Source organism: Mustela erminea, chromosome 8 (assembly GCF_009829155.1).
Source record: "Mustela erminea isolate mMusErm1 chromosome 8, mMusErm1.Pri, whole genome shotgun sequence".
Lineage (NCBI taxonomy): Eukaryota > Metazoa > Chordata > Mammalia > Carnivora > Mustelidae > Mustela > Mustela erminea.
This window is the reverse complement of record NC_045621.1, coordinates 4,717,323-4,740,204: the sequence shown is the minus strand read 5'-3', so window position 1 is coordinate 4,740,204 and position 22,882 is coordinate 4,717,323. Positions and strand designations below refer to the sequence as shown.

The 22,882-nt window shown below is 38.8% G+C and overlaps 1 protein-coding gene across 2 annotated transcripts in view; it reads left to right on the top strand.

Moving 5' to 3' along the window:
- TMEFF2 (transmembrane protein with EGF like and two follistatin like domains 2) overlaps positions 1 to 22,882 on the top strand; it is a 243,227-nt gene that overhangs the window by 11,120 nt on the left and 209,225 nt on the right. For both annotated transcript variants that reach the window (XM_032354243.1, XM_032354242.1), the window contains exon 4: positions 4,197 to 4,223. In XM_032354243.1, coding sequence (XP_032210134.1) covers positions 4,197 to 4,223 — 27 coding nt within the window. The remainder of the gene's footprint in view (positions 1 to 4,196; positions 4,224 to 22,882) is intronic.

The following is a 22,882-nucleotide window of genomic DNA, read 5'->3' as shown; positions in this document are numbered from 1 at the left end:
TGAAGAAACTTTAGTGTCCATGATGGTTGTGGTGAATGACACATAAACATCTTTCTAGAAAGTCCTCATTTCAGAGGAATTCGATGGCATAAGCATATCAGGGAGAAATAATAAAGACACAAAGTATGAACTTCCTTCAAAACTGAAAATATAGAATACTGCCCGGAAAAATCTATTTTATTAGATAGATGATAAGTACTGGATAACAAGTATTCCTTTGGTAACAAGTTTTTCTATTCTAGAGAACTGGGTTAAACCCGTGTGTGTGTTGGGGCGGTACGGTAAATGAGCAAGGAGACAGGCTTGTGTTCTTTAAAAGACCGTCTTAAGTCCATGGATTGTTAGTAACTGATAGTGTTCCACATTAGATCCGTGACTATTAAAGTTCCTAAGAATTAGCAAAAGAGAATGATATTATTACTACATCATGATGATGTAGGTCTTTTTGTTTTTGTTTTGTTTTTTAAGTAGTCTTTTCTCTTATATGATTCTTGGCCTCATAAAGTGGATGCCCCCTCGTGGGGTCCCACTTCCTCCTTATTTGCTCCAGCAAACAGATCACTGGCCACGGCCGCTCGGGTTTGTCTGAGAAGTAATGAGTGACAGTGACAGCAGCAGGGGCGCGTCGGCGCACTTGCCCCCCCAGTAAGGAGGGAGGGGACCGGCATCCTCCTCTCATGGTAGAGATGGGGAGACAGGAAGAAAAGCAAGGAGCAAACTAATCATGAAAAATCAATCGGCCGTACCTATGGAGACAATTTAAAGTGATATGTTAAACAAATTGCATGGGAAGAAAATGTGGAAACTCTGAGAAACCGAGAATGACGGAGGCAAACAGCAGGGAGTCCTGAGGAAAGGGTGTGTCTACTCAAGGTCACACCGGGCACCAGTCTGTCTCTGGGAGGAGCAGCATGAGAATCAGTGGGCACTGGTCAAAATAGAGTTAGAAAGCCATGGTATGGCTAACAACATTTGGTACCCAAATCGCTCTTTCTTGACTTGCCAACCTCCAAGTTCTTACAGGCTCAGGCAGTCACATTCTCCTGGTTCATTCAGGTTTTTACATGCTGGTCGCTAATGTGTTGTTGATGCTATGAAAGTAAATGCTTAGCCAAGTAGAACATGTAATCACCATTGAGTAATCTATATGAAGCTGATTCACATACCTAGATTTCTGTAGGATTTAATTAACAAGCCAGTCCTGTTCAATGTTCTCCCAATGTATTGTAAGTCTAAAAGATTTTTGATCTGAATAATGATGGAGGAACCAAAGTAACTTTGATTAACCAGGTCTGACTGTAAATAATTTAGAGTTCTGACTTTTGATCTAAAATGAATTCTCTTTCTTTTCTTTGTGGATTTTCCATTTATTTTTAATGCTATTTGACATTGAATAGAGATAGTAAATTGTGATCTCTAAGAATAAAAGGCAGTAGAAGATATAGCTTTATTATATTTCATTGAACTTACAAGTCTTTTTTTTTTTTTTTTTGGTCCAAAAATGGTTTCCTATTGGACAGTCTGCTCAATAGCCTCACTGTCAATTTTGCGTTTCTGTATTATAAGAAATGCGCTAACTAGAAGCTGAGACTTTCAAGATTAAGGGCATGACTTCTTAGGTGTTTCCGTCTCACTAGTAAGACTTGAGTAGGCTACTTGCTTATCTTATACTAGAGAAACCATTAAAGTTTCCCATCACGATTTCATAATGATGCAGTGAACTTGTAATTATTTCCCATCTATTCTTCCTTTCTTTCCTACTTAGCTAATTTGGGTCAAATAAAACAAAAGTTATCTTAAGATCCATGCTCCTTGCCTTTTTAGAAAGATACATGAGAAATGCAAGCTGATACAGCACTGCCTTTTTTTTTTTTTTTTTGCTTTTCCCAAGCCATATGTATTTATTAGAAAAACCTGGGGATGAATAAGTAATATGTCTATTCAAAATCTTAATTTTTATGTTCCAGATACAGTGATAAGCATTTAAAACTTGCTGGTGTGCAGTAAGCCTCAAAACACCCAATGAGAAGGACATTACTATACTCACTCAATGGAGGACCAATAGGCTCAGGAAAGTCAGATAACACACCTTATGTTATCAAACAATGGAGGTTTAAATCTATGAGCTTATATGTATTTCCTCTTATGTGCATAATAGTACAAAAAGCTGAATAAAACTTGGTTCTTGATTTAAAGAAGTTTACAGTCATAATGAGGAGGAAAAAAGAAACTACACATTTAGCCAAAATACATGGAATAATTAGTGCTACCTGTTAGCCCCTGATGATTGTAGGTAACACTGAATTAAACTTTCAAATTAACTGAAAGAAATTTATTTAAAACTTTAGCTGTGAAAGTATACAAACATTGACCATTCAAGCATTGTCCCATCCAAAAGTGATGTGCCATGGGTTCTGATTAGGCGCTCAGTTGACAGGACTGTTCTATTTTGGTGACAAATCCTTCAGCCTTTCTTGACCTGTTATCATTAAACAGTCAAGACATATGATCAATATCCTTATTTGATTATGTATTTACTAAGAAGGGTTTTTATTATAAATTGTTTTACCAATTAGCTTGCCTTAAGGAAAGACTCTGCTAGCCTAAACACATATGTATTCGTCACATTAGCAGTTAATAAATAACTTGGCTTTCTGATTTTAGACAGTGTTAGACCCCATAAATTTAGTTAATATAAGTCGCCACCAAAGCTTTGCATTTAAACTCCTCCTCCTCCATGACACTGCTAATGTGTCACATGATGATAGCACGACTGTTGGGGAGGCGTCCGTTCTTCCACACGTCCGCGTTCTGTGCGTTGTCATATGTCATATCATTTGTTTAAAGATTTTATTTATTTATTTGGCAGGCAGAGATCACAAGTAGGCAGAGAGGCAGACAGAGAGAGAGAGGGGGAAGCAGGCTCCCCACTGAGCAGAGAGCCCGATGCGGGGCCCAATCCCAGGACCCTGGGATCATGACCTGAGCTGAAGGCAGAGGATTTAACCCACTGAGCCACCCAGGCGCCTCTGTCATATCATTTTTTATACCATGCCTCTCACAAACTGTCATGGAGGCAAACTAGTAGAAGTAATGGGGGTTTCGGTTTTTGCTTTTTTTTGTTTTGTTTTTCTTAAAAAACAAAACAAAAAAACCAAAAACCATCTGAAGCATCAAACACAAATTCCTGAAAGTAGCATTTGGTATAGTTCTTGAATCCTGGTTGAGATTTCAATGTGAGATGTGGGCATTTCAGATAGAAAACACCAATATTAGTCTTACTCCCCAGTATTAAGATTAAAAATGCATAATCAAATGTATTTAGAATGAAAAGAAGTGGGAAGGCAGAAGGAGAATGATGTCTACACTTACCAGGTAGAACCAGATGGAAAATGAATGGTCTTGACTCCCAGCTAGAAAACTGGGTGTCTGTGGGAACCAAGCTGTCAGAAGTAGACAACTTTGACCAACTGCAATTATGTAGGAAGGAGGAGAGAGAAGAAATAGAGGGAAATGCAGAAGGAGGGTATCGGGGTTTTTTTCTGCCAGCATCACTGAGGGTGTATCCAATTTTAAGCACAAAGATAAAAGTTAATCTCCCTTTTCTATCGATTTCAAAAACAAAGGATGTTGTTGGTAGCAAATAAACTCATCCACAATTGTGGTATTTGGAAAACATATTAGCAATTATATAAAAAGATAATCATCTGTAAACTGTTTTTCTTTTCATGTATATGCGATTTATAATAATATAAGCCTTAATTATGAGTTTATTTGCCACATGCCTTAGCCTGTTTAATTTCTGAATCTCACTGTTATAAACATTTCATTTTTAATTTTTTTTTTTTTTTTTTGGTTAATGGCACCAAATTCATCCTGGTTAAAATAAAAATATGACAGATTTTACATAGTCAATTTTAGAATGTAATAATCAAAATAGGATATAATATCAAAGCTAGATAATAGTTTTTTACAAAGTTTAAGAATGAAAATAATAGAAAATTTATTTTATAAGTTTATATTATGCAAATTATATTAAATGGATGTGAATATACACTTTCAGATTAAGTATTGTTAATTTTCTCCATTATATGACTGTCTTAATAAAGGAAGTGAACATGAACTATATAAAGTCATAAATAGTTTTTGAATATGTTTTTCAAACAAAACCAAAGTATTTCTTTTCCCCCTCCCAGATGCAGGATCAGGATCTGGAGATGGAGGTAAGATTTGTCTTTTTATATATTTGAAGACTTACATGCGGATGTTATTTATGGATGTTTACTTATGCATTTACCGTTATGGATATCTGAGACAAATTCACAGTTTGCATTTTAAGAAAGAGGCAAATGAAAAAGTATCATTCTACTTATTAAGCAAATGTATATACCATGTAAATTATTTAATAGATCCATGAATCTTAGGTAAGAATTTTATCTCATCTAATCTTTCTTGTTCATTTATGTTTGTGCCTGGCCTATCTTTGAGACAGATATGCATGTCAAAAGTTCCTAACAGAAACTTCCAAGGTCATTTGGCAGGAAAAAAGAATTTATGAAGAAATCGCTTAAATATTGAGGTTTTAAAATATATAATATTGCCCTAAATTGCCAGGTATTGATGTTAACACATACATAACTACCATGTAAACAAGGTCTTAATTATCAGATCAATAAATTGAAACTAAAAGCTTTCTTTTAATAAAAGAAAGTAAAAAATGATTAACAGAATTTAAGCCAATGAAAATAATTTAGTATCTTTACTTCTTTGGTTACATTAATCTATTTTTACTAACTAAGTAAGACATGTTTTCATTATTGAATTATGTGTTTAAGGACGTATGTAAGATAAAGGAGAGGCAGAAACTTTTAAAATCTGATCTGATGAACTGCCTGCTAAATAAGACTTTATTTATGAATTGAATCTTCATTGTAAATCTCCTAAAGTGCTTTTTCAAATGAAATCCAAACAAAATTCCACCTTTATACACAACAAGAAAGAGAATTAGATAAAATTTCTACAAGAAAAATAAAAAGAGAATGTACAGAAGCATACATTCTTAAGGCCTTCCTTAAGTTGTATAAAATGATCAAATGTATGATTCTAAGTAAATTTTAGTTTTTAAATGAAGAATTTGATAAAAGATAGGGGAAAGAAGGTTTGGGGTTCAGGAAAGATCTGACTGACCACCCTTGCCTGGTTGGGGCAATACTGAAGACATTTAACAAGATGATTTATGTAACGAAAGGCTCAACTAGTTTAAATACGCAATAAGCAGAGAACACAATTGCAACAAATTATTGGAGCACAGTTTTTTTCCCATAAAGACAAAACTGAACAAGAATCAAGATTTATTACCATGAGAGCATAAAATTTATTTCAAAGTCACATGATATTGGACAGTCATTTGATGTTAGGACAGTCTTTCACTACTTCTGAGAAATTGTTTTCTTGCCAGCCCCTCTGGCTGATTAATATACTATTCCTAAGAAAGCCTCTCTAGCTGTTTGAAAAGAAGAGCTTAAGAGAACAAATGAAATCTTAAAGATAAAAAGAAAGGGAAAAAAATAATTTCTTGAGTAGATATTTCACCATTGGAATATTAAGGAATTAATCAATTTTTAAAGTTTTGCTTTTGGAAGGGAGTAGTTCCTATGCAAAATCCCGCTTATTTCCTAGATACATTTGGTCTTTGTATATAGATTACCTAATTCTGCAGATGCTGTGTTAGGTTTCAGCTGTGCCACTTTTCATGCAACAAGTCTTGTTAATTTTTTAGCATCTTCATAAACAAAATAAGCTAGACCCCAGAACACAGAAGATCTTCATTGCTCTGTTAAAATGTCATGATACATGTTTTTATGTTTGAGTCCCCTGTCATATCACATACCATTTCTTCATTTTAATTGATTTTTTTAAGAAGACATAGTTTAACCAGACACTGGTTTCCAGCTTTCATTCATTGTAATTAGTGCATGCAAGTGAAAATGAAATCAACTTCACTCTTCCTTATTGCATTCTATACTGAAATTTGGGATTCATTATGTTATCCAGTGATCTAAATAAGGTAATTTATTTCCTAAATAAGGAAATAATTTTGATGTCAAGCATATGATGCTTATAACTTGAACTTTGTGTATAAGTGGGAAACCACTTTCCTTTTCTTATTTTTTTCTCCTGTTTGCTTTTTACTTTTTCTTTCAATTATAGGTACTTTAGAGTAACTTAAAGAAAAAAAACTTCTTAATGATTATTGCTTTAGAAAAAGAAAAGAACATATAACTTATTTAATTCTTAGTTGTACTCTTTTTAAATAGTTGTTCTGAAAGTTGTGATAATGAGTATTTACTCCTACTGCATAAACTATTTTTTTAAAATCAGAGACCAGTTTTTTTAACTAAATTACTTTTTTTCTAGTCTTTGTCTTACATTACTCTGAAATAGTAATGATTTTAATTTTCTTTAATTTTTTACTCTATTACGAAATGCCAAAAAACCTGAATAACTATAACCTAAAAACCTAGAATAACCTGCAGAATTCCGATTCACATATCCATTGGACTGTACATAAAGTGTATTTGACTATGTAGAAGATGGACTCGCGTCTGTATTCTGACAGTTCTTATTACCAAGGTATCAGAGGAGCCAGAATCAGTTTCCTTTGAATTAACCAGAAGTGATTAAATTACCTGTGATTGTTTGGTTAATACATCAATCCTAGCTAGTGATTGTTCTAACTGGCCTCTGTAGGATATATTCTCAATAATGTATATTTAGTTAATCACTGGGGCATCTTTGCAAGCACTTTGGGTGGTTAATGATTATTTTTCTAATTTCTTTTAACAAAAGTTAATGTAATTCCCAACTGGAAAGAATTGATCTGAATGGTGAAGTGAACGAATTTATTTGCAAAACACATTGTATGTATGGCTATTATAAATATTATCATTAAAACTCCACATCCAAAATCACTTCAAAATACTTAAATTTTTTACTCCTTAAAAATTGCCTTGTGTTTTTTAAAATAAATTTTATATTAGCAATGAAGATTAGACCTGATCACTTTACAGTAATTTAAATTTAACCCATTTGCACAAGAGCATATCTGTCATTTATTTGAGGGAACATTTTTAGTACAATAAGAAAGGGATATAAAGGTTTCATAACATTATACATATTTTATAGGGATTTTTAAAATTTTTAACTATCGGTCTACTTATTTAGATGAAACAGTTCAAGGGGCAACTTCATTTAGATAAAACATGTTTCCTATGTCTCCAGCATGAACTACAAATGTGCATTCACTTATAAAGGTAGTCTGTATTGCAAACAAATCTTAAAGGTTGGCTTTTCCCATGTCAATGACTGTATCTGCTTAGTGTTTAAGGAAACTCATTAATATGAAGAATAATTTTGTATTATTAGCTTTGAACATAAGACTTGCTGTTTTCAGGCAAGAAGTTGGAATTCTGTTTTCAGACAAAAGTTGGAAAGGCGTCCACTTCAAACACCCTTTTTGGATTAGACTCACATTTGAAAAAAATCAGGATAAACTCTAATTAACTATAAATGTGTCCTACAGGAAGGTAATGTGTGGAGCAAATTCCAAAGAATTTCAGAATGTAGTTGAACGAAAAGGCTTGGTGTTTCAAGTAGTTATATATATGGAGATTTAATGTTGTAAATAAGAAAACGGGTGTGTGTGGGAGGGACAATAACGTCTTACCCTCCCACGGACTTCCTGGAGCAACAAATACTGCAGTAAGAAGGAAGGATTAAAGAAACTCCTCTCAAAATCCAGGGATGTGTGGGTGGTTAAAGGATAAATTTTAACCCCTGCTTTTCTCTCAGTCTTTTTGTCGTATTAGGAAGACAGAGCTCTGAATATTTTCCATTATTCTCTTTAAAAAAATATTTCTGGATTGATTCGATTTTGGGTAGATTTTAAAAACAAAAAAAATCCAATAAAGTGAAAAGTATATTTTAAGTATTAAAATAATTACAAATGCATTATCTTGCTATATGTATGGGAAAATCCACAATTAAATTTTAGTAACATCTTATGGGAAGTTGTGTGATGACATCTGTAGAAATGAAAGGTCTCTAAGGTATAGTGCATGGATACCATGGGCACATTTTCATTTCATGAGGTTAGAGGAAGCATTGGCCCTTGTTACAGAATTTATATAATCACATAGTTTTAAGACCATTATTTAATAGGTGACTGTCAGATATGTAGAGTAACAAATCAATTTTATATCCGTTATTAATATAAAAACTGATATTTAATATCCAGATAATTGTGATAACTTCACTGTGTGAAACCAATTATGATATGTTTTTATTTAATGCAAAATTGCCCTGTGCAAATTAACTGTATATGGTATTACTCAGATATCTATAATAATATTTACCTTACATACATTTTGGATAAAGCAAGAGATGTTTACACTGCAACAAATTTTAGACCCTAAGCTGCTATTTCTGATTATGTGGTTTACTAAAAAGTAACAAACAGTATTGTAAGAAGTTTGAGAACCTGAAAATTATTTTTTAAAAATCCATGTTTCTAATCTGAATTTGATGATATCCAGGAATTTCGTTGAATTGAACAAATCTAATATAACCTAGTATTGTGGTAAGATTTCTGCGGCAGTAACAATGAACATGACACAGTGTTTTACTCTCAAAGAGATTACATGTAAATTTTCTTCTCAGCACACAATGGGAAAAATTATGATTCTAATTATCAAAAGAAAAATAATCCCCTGCAGAAGTGTAATGTTAAATATACTGTAAATAACAAGAAACTGAATATTCATTCCATAAAATATTCTTACATAAGGCTAAGTAGTTTTTCTCTTCCGTGTTGCTGTACACACGCTTTCCTAACCTCCATCTGTACCTTCTCTGCCTTACTCTCATGGTCAAGATCGAGCAGCACAGTAGGGCCTCACCACGCACTTTCTCCACGACAGCGGAAGTCGGGCAGGCATCAGCTGTTAGCAGGTTCAGCTGAAACACTGATTAGATAAAGAAATTCTACCACCTACACAAAGTCCGAGGTTCTTCCAGAGAAATGCACGTGGGGAGAAAGTGGAAACCCTCCTTGCTTTTGCTGCCCTGCCCCTGAGACCCCTCTTTTGCCTCAAGATGGGCCTAGAGCCATCGGAACTGCAACTGAAATCTTATCCCTGACTTTCCTGGGTTGCAATCCATTTCACTTTCTCTTTACCTCAAAGAAAAGCAATACTGCAGTGGAGTAATGAAACAGAGATAGAATGAGTGAGGAACGCATAATGGATAATGAAATTGATAGAATTCAAAAAGCAAAAAAAGGGGAAACCGTGAGAAAAGAGAGGAGAAAGGAACCTTTGTTATCAACTTGGCTATGCTTCGTTTTCACACATGACTACCATCTTAAAAAGAAAAATAACTACCCCCGCCCCCGACTAGAGTAGTAATAGTTCTAGGAATTTCTTGAGAAGATTGCTTGAGAATGTCAAATGGGTGCTACGGACTTTTGTCTGAATCATCTATTTGGGTTTTTTAAAAGCGTATCTAGGAAAAGAAATGCAGTCATTGTGTGCAGTGTGATAGAAATGGCTTTGGATTACGAATCAGAAGATATGTATTCTAAATTTTTAATTGGCTTGAAAGATGCCTATTTGATCTTTACTCTCAGTCTCCTTGGAGAATCGTTTATCTTATCAGTACAAGAGAATACTATCTAGTTCTAGGAAAGATGATTTTAACAAACTAATGCAAGGAACTTTGAACTCCAAAAAATTAAAAATGAAATTAAAATAATTTTTATTACCTTTGCTCTTTATTCTCTCTTATTCTAAGAATATAATTTCTCTGAAGAGTTTAATTAGAAGTTTGAATCTTTTACTCGGTTATTTGTAAGTCCGTGGTGTACAGTGTCGGCGCAGAGTTGAGAGGAGCCCCACAACCCCCGCGGCTCGCAGTGCGGGCAGGAGGCAGCTTGCTGGACATCCTGCAGGGAAGTGTAATCCGTGCGTCAGAGGAGTTGCAGGCCCACAGATAGGCAAGAAATAAGGAGTGATGTCTAAAATTTCAGAACAGTCAATAATTACTCTTGAAACTACAACGGCAGGAATATTGCCTCCACAGAAAACCAAAAAGGAAGAAACGTCACGCATTCACGACATCAGGGGTTCAGTTCACCTACTGTGTACTGTGACCCCCTTGTAGGGGTTCACCCTGCCAGGAGGAATTTCCATGAGGATTCTGAGGACTGCAGAATTTCTCAAAGGGGACTTGAGCTTCTTGGAAAGAGATTATTTCAAAATAGACGGAAAGATTGTATTAGAATTCCCCTTGATGTCAGAGCACGATTAGATAAATCTGTAAGGATGACTATATTCATTTACAACAATTTGTAGAACACTCTATGGTTTATAAAAAACCCTATGATAATGTTAATTTATTTGCCCACAATAGCCTTTGGATGTGTGACTGATGGCCATGAAGGATGAACAGCTTACCACAAACCCGACACCCGTGACTATGATCACGAGATCAGTCCTTGAACTCCGGGAGTGAAGGAAATGATAAGGCCCAAGGTTACCCTACCCCCGGCAGCAGCTGTTTGCCACTACACCAGACCCCATATTCTGGTTTATACAAATCATACATCTTATCAACAATCATATGAGATTTCACTATCCCATCACCTTGCCCCTTTCCACTCTCATTTTTTTGTTGTTGTTTTTAAATTTCTGAAATCATCCGGTCTACTCAATGCCGTACTCGAACCTCGGTGGGTTTTGGTGGTTATCTGTTGTGGAAGTTGATCCCACGTCTCAGTCCGTGGCCCGTAACGATGGCCCGTAACGATGGCCATTTATTCTCTTCCGACCTCCTCCGTCCCTAATCCCATTCCTAAGCAAGGAATCCCACGTACTTCAGATTACTGGTGGCGGGAGGGGCCGGTACGCTCTGTGTGTGGCCGCAACAAGTAATCATGAAAAATCCTGATCTTGTCGGGGTTTCCCAGGAAGTAGGCCTCGAAGTTGAAATTTGTGCATTCAGAGAGTGTTGAGTAGTGGACTCGGGACGGCCTGGAGGGAGACGCTGAACTGGTGCAGTTTATGAAGAAACCACGCCAGGTCTGCTCTGGAGCTCTCATGATGGGAGGGCCCTCGTGGTGGTGCCGAATCAGAACAACGGGGCTGGCCGTGCCATGTCAGGGCTGGCCGCCGCTGCTGTGGGAAACCCCAGGAAGGGAGCGTTGCCTTGGTCCAGGTGGCCCTCGGTAGCTGCTCACTAGACCGAGGGAGAGATTGAGCGATGAACGGTATACAGCACTCCTAGTAGGTGAGAACGGGAAAATGTGAACATTGTATCACCGCATCCTTCATAATCTGTAAAATGTGAAACGAAAAATGAGACGGTTAGCATTTCTGCTAGCTCTTCTTCCAGAACTTAAGCATCCTTGGGTGATCCACGGGTGTTAGTTGGACTAAAGGGCGGGAGAGGGCGCTTGAAGAGGAGAAGGCAGGTGGGGACGAGCCTGGAGACCTTCCTGCAAGTCTCGGCTCTTCCTGTGAGTGAACTAGAAGTCACGGGGAGTCCAGAGCAGAGAGAATGTTGCCATCCGACTGGTGATTTCACAAGATCTGTGTGGACCGTGCACGGCGTTGAAGTAAGGGAGGAAGAAAAGAGAGTTTCTCTCGTCTTTCTTTTGTCTTTTCATTGCTGATTCTCAGGAGTTTGTGGGTTATTCTCTAGAACACCTCTTGTTTATCCTAGATACATCAGTCTGCTACCCATCTGAGGGGCAATGTCTGCGGCCGTTTACTGAACAGATATTATAGGTTTTACCATAGTCTAATCCATTTTTTTTTCTCTTAAGGTACTTTTTATTTGGGGTTTTATTTAAGATTTCCTTCTTCTGTTTTGATATTTTTTTAGCAAGCAAAAAAATTTCACTTGTTACCAATACATAGGAATTTCTCTGTATTCCACTGTGCATGCCAAATTGCACTGAATTGGTTTCAAATTTGAATTTGAAAATATAGCGCTTTTTTTTTACTGTACTAAGTGTACAATACAGATTGTAGTGTATGACTTTCAGTGTGTACTTAGCAAAGAGCAATTTCATTTTCTTTGGTAAATTACACAGTTGTTATAGCATTAGAATTAAAAAACAAATCCAGAAATAAATAGAAAACAATGTTTAAATAATGTTAGCATCCTGGTTCCATGAGTCGAACCAAAAGAAATCATTCCAGAGCCTGTCAGTTAGTAAACTGGTTTAGAAAAATCTTACAGTTTTGTGTTCCTTACTGATCTCTTTGAGAAGAATAAAAGGGGGCAAACTGGGTTTTAAATAAGGTTTGATGTTTCCAGGAGTCTGTTCTTCAAATTGGTCATTTAAACTGAATCTATTCCTAATTAAATATTTCTTATAACCTTAATCTTCCCCCATTTTCTCATTTTTCCAGATGTTCCTCTCACTCCTTAATCCTATAGTTTGGCTGAATACGTGACTGTTTTGTTACTACCTTTTTTTAGTAAAGGCCACAGACAGAAAGATCATTATTATGAAATCAGTTAAAAAAGAAACCCATCTTTATGATGGCTTCTATGTAAAATTGATGTGCTCTGCCCATATTTGTTCCTGGCAAAATTGAGAAATTCCTTTTGATCTTATAAGCACTAAATTAGGACAAGAGTCATTCCAGATACATTGACAGTCCTCTCCAGAGACCGTAGGGCTAACAGAAAAACATGGCCTTTGGCAAGTAGAATTTCTGACGCATTGATCTAAAGGGTATTGGTTGGAAACTTGGTGAAAAGACACGTTGAGAGAGAGAGAGCATTATCTTTCCTCTACCCTTTGAGCTTTGTGATGCTTTTTGAGATTTTAAGGGTTGGAGAGTGTACAATGTTGAAGACTTTATTCAGTTACTCAAAAGACAGCCACAATAGCAGCTTGAATGTGGTTGTCTTTGAAAGTAGGTGTTATTTTTAAATATAATTAAAGAGAAACACAGCTGGCAGTTTAGAAAAAGAAGGGAATTAGTTGTAGAGTTATTCTACTGCATCTTACATGGTGAGATGATAGGAAATGGCTGTGCTCTGGAAGCCCACACTCTCACTGCTTTTGAGGTCCATACGTCCAATGCTCAGGCATCGATTCAGGAAACTCCCTTGGCCTTCCACTAAGAGAGGGCGCCCGGATGCCAAGCTGTGCTTTGAAATAGGATGTGGCAGAGTTAGAAAGCCAGTCTGATCCTATAAATCAGTACACGCTGGATTTTTCCATTGTGGGTTGTTCTCAAATGTGTATCTTCAGACCATCTACCACTCCGCTACTTCAGTCCCTAGTCATCCCTTGTCTATAATGTTGAAAAAAAGCCTCCTCACAGGTCTCCCTGCTTTGTCTTGTCATCCTAAAATTTTTCTTACTCACACAGTCGGGATGACTCCTATAAGACACTTACCTGAACGTATCATTTCCCTGCCTACACCCCAACAATGACTGTGCTTCATCCTTAGGCTTAAAGTCAGTCTTCCAGTAGGAGAAACGGAATCTCCAGAACTATTCCAGCACCTGCCTCTCCCTCCTCCTCACACTCTTCCTCACCCCGGTCTCAACACTCCTGCACACCTCTTCATTGACAGGAGTTGCCTGGGAGGCAGCGCAGGTGATTTCATGCCCCGCTGCTTGGCCGCTGCTCTCCCTTCTTCCTGAAAGTCTTTCCATGCTTTTGCTAAACTATTATTAAAAATCTTCCAAGACTAACTCGGGGATCATATTCTACAGGACGATTTCCTCCTGTCTCCTCACTGGTCTAAATACCTCTCATCAATTCTACCTGTATCCTCAACCTAATGCACTGAAATAATCTGTTCCTATATTTGCCTAGAGATAGTTATGATTAATGCCTGATACACAGGCCAGAAGACCTGGTGCTTAGTAGGACCTCATTAAATGTTTGTTCAGCTGAAATAAGGTGCTGACACTAAGGGCAAAAAAGTGTGCTTGAATTTCAAAATGTTTCCATTCACATTACAAGCTACTGATTAAATTATTTGAAATCTGAAATAAAAGTTGAATGTGAGGGGCTTTGTGTGCTAACATAACTGTAGGACTATTTTAATTTCATAGAAGAGGACTGAAAAACAACAAAAAACAAAAACATCAGAGCATAACTAATCCCACCAAGGATAGGCAAGATGATGATATTCACAAACCTAAACAAGCTTCAAAAATAAGCCCTCATTTATATATCCGAGACCCCAAGAAAATCAAGATCATCAGAGAGAAGTCTAGCAAAAATAGGCTGCAAGCTTAATCTGAAAGATCTTTTCCTTCATCTTTTCTTTATTTTGTGAAAAGAATGATCTGATGCTGGCATATCAAGTTGTTCACTTGTGATTCTCCTAAAAGCGGTGTGTGGAGAAAAAAAAAAAAAAAGAAGTTATTTTAAGATTCTAGTTAGTTAGTTTGTAGGTAATTGAGGTAATTTTACCCTATGTGAATACTTTATTTCACATCCGAATTACTTATTAAAATACCGAATGACTCTGGCCAGAGAATAGAATCAATTGGAAATCCATTTGAAGCCTTCATTTATTTGACACTGAACCAGTGAAAAAAGCCTATCTTTTCTAAGTTTTCAAGGAATTACAATGATTACCCCACGTAAAATGTACTTTAGCATCAAGGAATATTACTTGCAAAATATAACACTGGATACCAGTTCCTTCCATCCAGAATCTGTCTTGACCTCGTGAAATAAGGGAGCAGAACCCCATGACTTCGGCTGTTATGAAATACGGAACAGTGTGAGGGAGAGGAATGCGGAGCCCCGTGTGATGCCGTGGGCTTCTAGAGCAATGATTTTAGAGGATAAAGTAGGGACGCTACCAGCAGAATTCCACAGAACTGGGCCTGGCATGTAGTAGGTGCTCGATAAATATGGGATAAAATACTGGACGGATAAATGAACTGACAGGACACTGAGATCAGCTCCTACAAGAGCTATTAACGGGCGCATGTGTGAACCCAGAGTCCACTGTTCTCCTCCCCAGTAAGTGCTAAGTGTGCGCCTCAGCTTGCTTAGATCAGGCATTAGAAATGCCGGAAGAGACCCCAATCCTTAAGAAATGAGGAGAGAGCGATTCTGTGTCCCGAGTCCCAGCTGTCACCTCACCGTCGCCCGTCCTGTCTCTTCCCCCGTAAGTGAAATCAGAGCAATGTGGTGATGCCGTGCTCAGATGTAAAAGGAGATATTTGTGGGAGATAAAAAGAAGAGTTTGGAGAAACAAGATAGGAGAGCAGTCTGATGAGACAGAAAAGGAGTTTCAACGCAACATGTCGGAAGAAAGGAGAAAGCAGTGACGTTTAATGTTTTTTTTAGAAATAGAGTTTTAGTGTCCAAGTAGGAAACGTGGGATTTTAAGTAGCATCAGGCTTGGGTAGACTATTGTTTTTGTTACGTTCTAACTCAACACTTCTGTCCGTTACTAGCCCATATAATATATACTCATTAAATGCACTTCCCTCTCAGGTGTTTCTATACCCCTAATGCATTTGTTTTTAGAAAACCCAGAAAAATGGGTCCCAGGTGCGGATGTTCTTCTTAATTCTATCACACACACACATTTTCCCCACCATCTAAAATAGCATTTAATGCTGCCAGGGCTTATTTTATTAGGAAAAAATCGCTTTCATTCTTGCCAGAGAGGACAAAGATTGAAATCACTGTTTAATACTGCTGAGTAGGAGAGCTGACAACCCTCCCCTCTGTGGCGCTCTTGTGGAACTCAAAGGGTTCAGCCTGCCATTATGCCAGAGGGTGTCCAGGTGAGTGAGATTGGGAAATGCTGCATCTTTTCACCCCTTTTGAAGAGTAACATATAAGATGACCAACTTGTTTCCATTTGCCCAAGACTTTTCCAGTTTTAGCACAGAAAATTCAGCAAACTCCTCACTGCTGCTAAAACTGAAGCCATTGCTTACCTTAGCCACATGTGAAAGACTGAAAAATCTTCCAGTAAGAAGCGCATGACATTTTGTTGAGACAGTGCTTTTCAAGAATACCTGACCATGAAACACATTTCTTAAACAAAGATAATAAAAATCAGGGGAGCCTGGGTGGCTCCGTCAGTTAAGCATCAAACTCTATTTCGGCTCAGGTCACGATCTTCGGGTTGGGTACAGCGCCCCCCCATGGGATCCCTGCTAAGGGTGAAGCCTGGTTTAGATTCTCCCCGCCTCCCTCTGGCCTTCCCCACCCCCACTCATGCATGCACACAATCTCTAAATAAATAACAAAAAAGATACTAAAAATCAAAGGAGGGGCACCTGGGTAGCTCCGCGGGTTAAGCATCTGACTTTGGCTCAGGTCATCAAACTTGTCCTCACATGGAGGCCAGGTCAGGCTCCCAGCTTAGCACGGGGTCTGCTTCTACCTCTTCTCCTGCTCATGCTGTCTCTTTCTCTCTCTCTCTCTCTCTCAAATAAATAATTAAAAAAAAAATCTTTAAAAAAAATAAAAGGAGATCACAATCAATGATTCACACTTTGAACTCCAAATCATTGGCTTAATGAATTTATGAAAGGGACTCCCTTATGTATAAGGATATATTTGGTTCGACAAAGGCTTTTATTATTTTTTCTGAATCCAAAGATATTTTTCTAACTTTTTCTAAGTAGTTTTTAGCTCTAAATAGCTGAGAATTAAAAAGTACTATTATTGACATTTCTAGCACACTGTATTTACTGGTAATGCTGAGGGAGCATTTCTTTTGACAAAGTTTCTAATTTTTTTATGCCTGGAACAAGGCCAAGCAGAAGAAAAATGCGATAGTTGCATACTATTCCCTGCGCTTACTGGGAATGATAAGGAAGAGATGGAAAATGCTTCGAATAGAGCATTAGTTTTAGGTATGCTGCTTTCAAATTGAGTAATTTTAGAAAACACTGATAAAGACACATCACTGCTAATTTACAAATATGTATGTATATATAATTACATGAGCCACTAACGCTCATCTAGTTAATCTTCCCCAGTAATGGATAAACCCAGTGTTTAACACTCCAAAGACTAATTCGTATTTTTATTAAGAAACTTATAATGAATGCCTCCTCTGTGTCCGGTATTTCACAACCATACAGTAAATACCTGCTCTAACTCTTCAAGGAAGATATATCATCTCTGTTTTTCTGATGAAGAAAATAAAAGACACAAAGATTGAGTTACTTGTCAAGGACCATATAGTTAGTGGCACAGCCAGGGTTTAAAGTCAGCTCCCGGGGCCAGTTTTTCCCATACATCCGTTGTTTTGTGTGCAGTCTGCCGTGTATTTTAAAGTCTGACATTTAAATTAAAAAATATCAGTCCTTTATGTGGAAATATATTAAACATTTATTTATTTGATTGAAAGGCAAGTGTTGCTGTTAAGTAGGAATTTTGCACAGATCAGAGGAACATCTATGCTATTTGTTTCATGTGATGGGACGTTGGCTTATTAATCCCTTATGCCTGTGTGTGTGCACACGTGCGTGCACACACACAATCTTTTTTTATTGAAAGCATTTGTTCCACATGTCTTTTGATATTAGAGTACTTATCCCTATGTTACACCGTATATTCTCTTGGTATTGATAAGATAGCATAATGCTTTTAGACGTCGCGCAAGCTGTGTTGTAGATGCTTGAAATACAGAAAAAGTCCCCGTTAACATGAAGCTTAATTCTAAAGGGAAGAAAGAGACATAAAGTAAGCAAATAAATAGATAAGAACATTTCATTCCTTTTAATAAAGTAAAACAAAGGGATGTAATACAAAGCGATTGGGTTGTGTGGGAAGAGAGAGATTTGCACTGAACTCCGGAATTATAGAAAGGAAAGGTGCTCTCAGATCCAGAGGCAGGGCACGTGGAGCACTGAGGGAGTGATGTCGGTGCTCCAAGGGAGATCCTAGTGCAATCCAGAAAGAGAAAGAAACTAAGCGCAGCCTGAGCACAGTGACTGAGCAGGAGAACGGTAGAAGTAGAGAGCGGTAAGGAACTGGATTTTACTCCCAGTCCCAGGGGAAGCCTGAGGAAGGGAGTAATATAATCTGCCTTATTTTTAAAAGGCTGTTCTCTGCCGTGTGGAGATTGTGTTGTAGATGAGATAAGAGAGGAAAAGAAACCAGTGAGAAAGATTATTGTGGAAGGACAAGTAAAGACGACCTTGACCAGGGGAGTGGCAGCAAAGACGGGAAGACCACGACAGTTGTCCTGGTGTCCCACATCGACTCCACTCCCTTTCCGTTCCTTTCCGTGCTAGCAGGGGTAGGAGCCGAAGTGTTGTGTTCCGGAGTAAAGAGGGCTCTGCAGACGGGGAGGGAAGCAGACATTCTCAGGACCTCACTTTGTGGTCCTCAAGGCCTCCGTTCCACGTTCATGTTCAGCATGAATGAGGACGGAGTTTACTTCCAGGACATAAAAGCATTTCATAGAAAGTATCTCTAAATAAATAAATAAAAATAAAAATAAATAATGAAGAATAAGCCCATGCTTTGGGCCTGTTATACTCATTTAAGGCAATTTTCTCCAACTTCACGAGGGAAACAGATTGATGTACTTTTGGGATTTCAATCGGGGGTTTTTCAAATAAAGCTTTCGTAGATTAATGTTTTTGTTTTGCTTTTACCATTTTTAATTTATACCACTTAAGCATCACCAGTGGTATGGCAGTAAAAGGTAAAATGTAAAAATAGACAGCTCTATAATTTGGCCTTTAAATGGCTTTACGTATTTATATTCTATGTAGGATATGTAACAGATTGTGATAACAGAATCCAATATAATCAAATTGCAGCCTTACGAATATAGCAAATATCATGAAACAGCTCCCTTCTGCTGACTCAAAGAGTGGGAGTTCCATTTCTTTCATTATATCTTTTCTGCAGCCGCTTATCACTAGCAACACCTTCGGAGCCGTTCTCCTGCTTCGTCAGTGCCAGTGTCCCCACAATAGCACTTTTACCTGTATTTGCTGTGACTCTCACATTGGATTTTTTTCCCTCTGGAGACGACTAATTTGAGTGGCTTGAAATATAAAACTTATGACTTCCCCCGTGAGTTTCCAGTTCACACAGCTGTATATTAGAAATATTGGAAATATTAGGTAGACTTTGTTGAACTTCCATGGTGCTACCCCATTTTTCTCCAAAGCCTGTAGCCTCTCACGTGTGCTGTTAGAGGGGAGTAGAAACGCCAGTGCAGTTAAACCCTGCTTGTTGGGGATGCCTGGGTGGCTCAGTGGGCTAAGCTGTGCCTTCAGCTCAGGTCATGATCTTGGGATTGAATCCCAAGTCTGGCTCCCTGCTCGGTGGAGGGAGGGAGCCTGCTTCTCCCTCTCCCGTTGCTACTCTGCCTGGTTGTGCTCTCTTGCTCTCTCTCTCTCTCACAAAAATAAATAAAGTCTTCAAACAAACGAAAAAACAAACAACAGCAAAACACTCTGCTTATTGACATTTTGGAAAGCAGATGAGGACACCAGAGCACCTTGAGAGTGACAGTCATTTAATTCACCCTCCTAGCCTGGTCCAGTCTTGGCTGGGGACTTGGAGGAGCTGTCAGTATTTGTAAAGATGTCTTTTGCATATTTCTTTCACAGAGATTATTTTAGAATGAGTATAGTTGTTTTTCTGTTTTGTTGTGTTTTTGTTTTGTTTTGTTTTGTTCTGTTTTTTGTTTTAACTTTTTAGCTCCTCCTGCTCTTGGACATTTGATAGCAAATCTGTTTTTCCCTGGACCTCGCAGGCCTGGTGCCTTAACCGGGTTCATGACGTGGGAACAGCCTTGTACCAGTAGGGGGAGCTCACAGCTCGCCTATCCTGTGGGTTGTTGAACAGTGACTTGGAGGTCTGTGCGCTTAGTTAGGGTGGAGATGTTTGAATTCTCAAGCCAACGAAGATTACGGATTGGAATAAAAAGTTTTTTGCTCCGGTTGAAAAGTTAAAGTTTGCTGAAGTTGTAAATCTCAACTCCAATAAAAGTTTAGGTGGCTCTGGTTAATGAAGCTGTGTTTTGTGGTTGGATGTTCTCAGAGGGCTGAAACGTGAACCCTTGAAAACATGTTGAAAGATTTCTTCCTTGGCATGTGTCATCACGTGACTTTCCTCCGTAAATAACAGACACGGCCCCTGGTTTCAGGGGTTTCTGTTGGTTTGTGACTCTGGGTCAACATAAACACAGCAGGTCACAGAGGAAGTAGCGACGGACATAGGGTTGACTGGACACAGCTTACACGCTTTAGTGTGTTTTTCCACATAAAAGTCTGTTAAATAAGTTTACTTTGGGGCTATTTGCCTTTCTTACTACATTGGTGTGAAGTATTATCTGAGCGACCCTGGGATCACTATTCGCTGACTTTTACCCCAGCCATCAGGCACGCAGGGCCTGGAGCGTCCTCTCATTCTTTTTTATTCTTTCTATTCAAAGGTTTTTATGACCTTTGAGTTGTCAGCACCCTTCAAAGTACTCTGTAATTTCTAAAATTTCTACTACGGCGTACCTTGAGTGTCTCGTGCTGAGTGCAGTTTTTTCTTCTCTCCTGGCATTGAATGTGTTCACAGGAAACGCTCATTTCTCACACTTTATTGAGCACCCATTAATGCCGCCCTGAATGAGAGTCCCGAGATTCAAAGATAAAAATGGACAAGACTGGTTTCTCCCCACAAGGCGCTCACGGTCTGGGCAGTCCCCCACCCGTGTGCTGGGGGTAGAAGGGCTCCGGAGCCTTCCTTCTGCGTCAGGGGGGCACAGCGGTCTCCAGACTCGTCCGAATGTGTGACTTTCTCACGCAGGCCGCTTGACTGATGCTGCCATCATGGGCGGTAAATGTGGAAGTCTTTGAACGTGTAAGTGTACAATGCTCGCACGTGGTTGGACTTCACCTGTGTAGTCACTTCTGCCGTGTCATTGTCATCCCCACACGTGCTACTTCACAGGCAGCATCGGTGTGGAAACCGTGGTGCGACGCGGCGGGACAGGGAGGCGGCCGGGAGGAGCGGGTGGCGGAAAGGAGCGTGGGGACCAGAGCGGGGACGCGTCCTGCGCCTTGGCTCCGGTTTCCGCAGCGCGAGCTCTGCCACGGTCTAGCAATTTTCTAGCCATGAAATAGCTGTCCTGTGTTGGGGAAGCCTTTAGCATGACAGAGTGATGGCCCTAAACTGGATTCTCAGATTTAAATAGCTCCTTGGCTCCCACAAAGCAAAGCTCTTTTTTCCTGTCTCCCCTCAAAATAGACTTTCTTCGGCTGTCAGAACGACTACTGGGTATTGTTCCCGCTTCAGTGCGTCATTACCACGGCATCATTGCTGCTACAATGCCTCTTTCCCCATTCTTCCCACATTTCTTTCTCCATGTATCTTATTTTTCCTGACTTGAATTTACCTGAAAAAGCTATTCTCTGAACCCCGTCAGTCCTGCTGAGCCGACGGACCACGGCCATGTGCAGAGGCTCTTCCGTCGTGAGATGGGTGAGGCTTCATCTCCAGGCCTCCTCCGTCCCGTCCGTAACTGTGCGTCTGTAGCATTGTTCTGTTTTGTCTCTCAAGAAGTTCCACTAAATGGGATATGCTCAGGCTCTACAGAAACTTGGCTCCGTCCCTGCCCGTGAGCTTTAATAATCAGATCTTTGGCTCACCTTCCGATGGCTTTATGGTGTTGTTGTGGCGGTGGTTTTGTGGTTTTGTAGGTGGCATGTAATGGTGCTGCTTCTTTTCTTAATGAATATTTTCAATTTATTTCTTTTTCTCCCAAACAACGTCTTAGTCCAGAATTGTGTCAGAAGAAAAGTTTTCTAAAGACATTTCATGGATTTTTCAACTATTCTTACAAAATGTGGTATTTGAATCTCTAATACTAGATCTTATTATATGAATGTATTCAATAAAATGCACAACAGTTGAACTAAACCAAAGGGTGCTATACACCATTAGTATAATTCCTCCAGAGACTCAAAGTTTGGGCTCTGCAGTGACTTTGAAGCCAGGCTCCTTGTGAAAGAAATCTCCTTCCCCCCTCCCCACAGAGAGCACATAGTTGGCCCACCTCAGAGGCTGAAGACTCTTAAAATTTTAGAAGGCAGTTCCAACAAGGTGTCCCCTTCCTAGGCAGTAATATCACAGTGGGAGTTTTCCTCAGTGTCCTAAACCTGTGGCATCCATGAAGTCTGTCTCATTGCTGAAGCGAATTGTGACCCATGAATCCTCACTGCCTCTGTTACCTTACATCCTTAGCTCTGGCCTCAGATAAAACTGGAGTTTAAGTCCTTGGTTTAGACTTTCAGGTCTAGAACGGATCTGGCAAATGATTTTTATTCATTAATTCAACATTTTATGGATCAGGCACTTGTTCTGGGGGTACAGATGTGAAAAAGAAACAATAATCCTGTTAACAAGGCAGTGATCTTTAGTGCAGTCGGGCAATGAAGTGGGGGATACTGAAGGATGGGGGAAGACTTTGTAATGATCTCTGGCATTTCCTTGAGGCACATCTACAAACTTCCAGTACCAGGCGGTTAGAGTGGGCCATGGCTCAAAGGGACTTCTATGACATTTCTTTGTACCAAATCTTATTACGTGTTGGGTCCATGCAGAGGTTGAGCGATACAATGGCAGTAAACTGAACATGAAGTCATTAAAAATTAAGTTTTATGTTATTTTTTTGTGTGTCATGAGAGGTAGCAAAAGTAGCACATTCAGTTCCCAGAATCACAGCTTCGTCATAAAGATGAGTCATGGTGAACTAAAGGGGCCATATTTTAATGAACCAATCTGGTCACTGTGGCTCATCTATGCTCTGCAGCAGACTGCCTAGGGAACAGGAGACAATCTATTTT